The 2,881-nt window shown below is 32.1% G+C and overlaps 1 protein-coding gene across 2 annotated transcripts in view; it reads left to right on the top strand.

The window, feature by feature from the left end:
- Positions 1-2,881, top strand: part of LOC106468916 (glycerol-3-phosphate acyltransferase 1, mitochondrial-like) — a 42,311-nt gene that overhangs the window by 18,222 nt on the left and 21,208 nt on the right. For both annotated transcript variants that reach the window (XM_022397318.1, XM_022397319.1), the window contains exon 9: positions 380-516. In XM_022397318.1, the coding sequence (XP_022253026.1) occupies positions 380-516 (137 nt within the window). The remainder of the gene's footprint in view (positions 1-379; positions 517-2,881) is intronic.

Here is a 2,881-nt window from a genome sequence, read left to right as displayed (position 1 = left end):
CTACTCCCTACTGGTCGTCGTTCGGTCGAGTCTCGAGCATGCCGACTATTCTGCGTCTCGTACGTACGTACTCCGCCGTTCGTCGTACAGATAGTTATATATATATATATATATATATATATATATACTAATTTTTAAACTTTTCTTAAAGTATTCTTATTTTTCTGTTAAGGTAATTTAAAAAAAATTATTTATGAAATATCTCAATGGAAATTGTATCACTGAGGAAAATAGTGTGTGTGTATATATAAAACTAGGATTTAATTCAAGATTTCATAACAAAATATGTAGCACTTTTACTAGAACAATGATCTTCTGGATTGTTTTCAATGTTTTTGTACTTTTAACCATGTAAGGTGATGTAAGTCTTGTATTACAGAATAATGTGCCTTTGATATATCTTCCACTACATCGAAGTCATCTAGACTACATCCTTGTTACTTTTATCCTCTACATGAATGATTTGAGGGCTCCTCTGGTTGCTGCTGGTGACAACCTGCTTATCACATTTTTTGGGTAAGCATCTTGAGTTATTGATCATTTTCAAATTCCTAATGTGATAATTTATGTTCTTAAAAAGTGCTAAGCAGGAGGTCACTCTATAGCTAAGTTGGTAGAACACTCACTTATAGTGCAAGCAGTCCTGGGTTTAAATCCTTAAGGTATGCAAGAAAAGTGTGGTATTGCACAGTTAGTTTTTAGTTACTGATTATCATGCTTTTACTTAATACCAGCACATCAAATGGTACTAAGTAATTCTTGTGTATTATGCATTTGAAACTAGCTACTGTTAAATCATAAAGGAATAAGTGATAATAACAATAAGCTAACTACAAGTAATGTTTAAAGTAAAACAGTTAGTTCAAAGTTTTCTTTAACGAATATTTTAACGTATTTGATCAAAATATACAAAAGAAAGAGTAAAAAATGTGCTTGCGGTTAGGGTGTAATATGAAAAGTTAAGTTTACCTTCTTATGATCTAGAATCACCCACTTTGATATTATTTATAAAGCTTTATAATAAAATATTTATGTGATGTATTCAAAATCAAGAATTTATCAAGATAGTTTTAATGTGTGTTTAATTGTACATTCTGATTTCTTAACTTAAAAGATATTTTTGATGAAAAACTATCCTTAACGAGTTGGGTATCACTCCATCCTTTGTAAATTTTTTAAGCTTTGACATATTACTATTGAAGCTGAGATTACATGTATTATTATTTGATGGGATGTACAGAGAAAATGATTTTTAAGTAGATGGGAATTGTTGATGGAAGTTCTCCACCCTATATAATTCTGATAATTTTCAGCAGACATTGAGATTGAGCAGACTTAGTTTATGCCTTCCTACTTTCTGTTGTAATAATTTAAATGAAGTAATATCTCAGGCTAGCACAGTTTGGAAAACTTAAGCTCTGTTGGTTAAAGCCTGTAGTCAGCATACATTGGTTTGAATCCTACATGGTCAATTTATAATTCTTAAATCTTTTACAGCAATCCATAATGTGCTTCTATGATGCCCCCTTAGGGCTCAGCAGTTAGTCTGAGGATTTATTCCACTAAAAATCTGATTTTGATACCCATGGTGGGCACAAAACAGCCCATTTTGTATGTAGCTTTGTGCTTATCAACAAAGAAACAAAGTTTCTGTGATTTTTGCTACATGACCTTAATGATTCTTATTAGTTTGAAATTATTTTGAGGAAAGTTTCTTTATAATGAATATATAAACTAGTAACATCCAAGGGTTGGAAAATAGGGCACTAAAATCAGGCTATCTAAGTTGGGTTTGTCAAAGATAAGGAGAAATTGTTTTTTCAGAGCCTTCCACATGCATGGTTGATTTATGGGGAAAAAAAGCTAGAACTATAAAGTATAGAAGGGAAAAATGGAAAGTATTTTGCTTCATAGAGTTCATGGAAAACAAGGAAAATTGCAAAACTATTCTTAATTATGTCTCCACAGAGAGACATACTATTTTTATATTGTGTCTTCTTTCTTCTTCCAAACACTTTTCAGTTGATTGCCATTCCTTTATTTCTTGGTGGATTGACTGGAAACTTGAAAAGGTTATACATTGGTTCAATATGCCCAGACATCTTTTTGTTTTCTCTGTTTTTTTTATTTAGGTTGTTTTAATGACTTTGTGGGGTCAAATAATCCAGTATATGTATATTTTGGGCTTTGGTGTGGTCATATTTACAGAAATCAAAATGAAACACATTGATGTACGAAAAAGTTGGATTTGCCCATTTTGAGTATTTTTAGGGGGGGTCAGAACTAAAAAGGTCAATTACATGGCCATATTTTAAACAATTTACATGGGATTTGGTACAAAAATACTTTTCTACAGGCAACACACATTCACAAACAAAAATGGTAGGCTTGCTTATTTTTTAGTAATTATAGGGGGATCAAGATGCCACAAAAAGCATAATGTAAGGGTTTTTGACAATTACTTCACCGTATTTAGGCCAATTTACATGGGATTTGGTACAAAGATACTTTTTTTACAGACCCCTACACATAAACACAAAAATATGGGATATGCCCATTTATGGTCATTTTAGGGGGTAAAAAGGTTGACTAATCCCATTATTTTAGGTGTTTTGGTCCATTTTTTTGGCCATATTTCGACCTAGGTATGTGGGATTTAGTACATAGAAACTTCCTTGTAGGTCCCAGACTAGAGATATAGACAATTTTGGAATTTTTGCCTTTTGCTCAATTTTTCAGTGATAAAAGCACAATTTGGGGTTTTCATGAACTGTTCATGTGTATGTGAACCAACTTACATGGGATTTGGTACAAAGAAACCTTATTACAGGTCCTAAGCAGTGATATAGATAATGTTTGATTTTTCTGGTGTCCAAATTGG

The sequence above is a fragment of the Limulus polyphemus genome, unplaced genomic scaffold (genome assembly GCF_000517525.1).
Source record: "Limulus polyphemus unplaced genomic scaffold, Limulus_polyphemus-2.1.2 Scaffold3219, whole genome shotgun sequence".
Taxonomy (NCBI): domain Eukaryota; kingdom Metazoa; phylum Arthropoda; class Merostomata; order Xiphosura; family Limulidae; genus Limulus; species Limulus polyphemus.
This window is presented reverse-complemented; position numbering and strand designations above follow the sequence as displayed.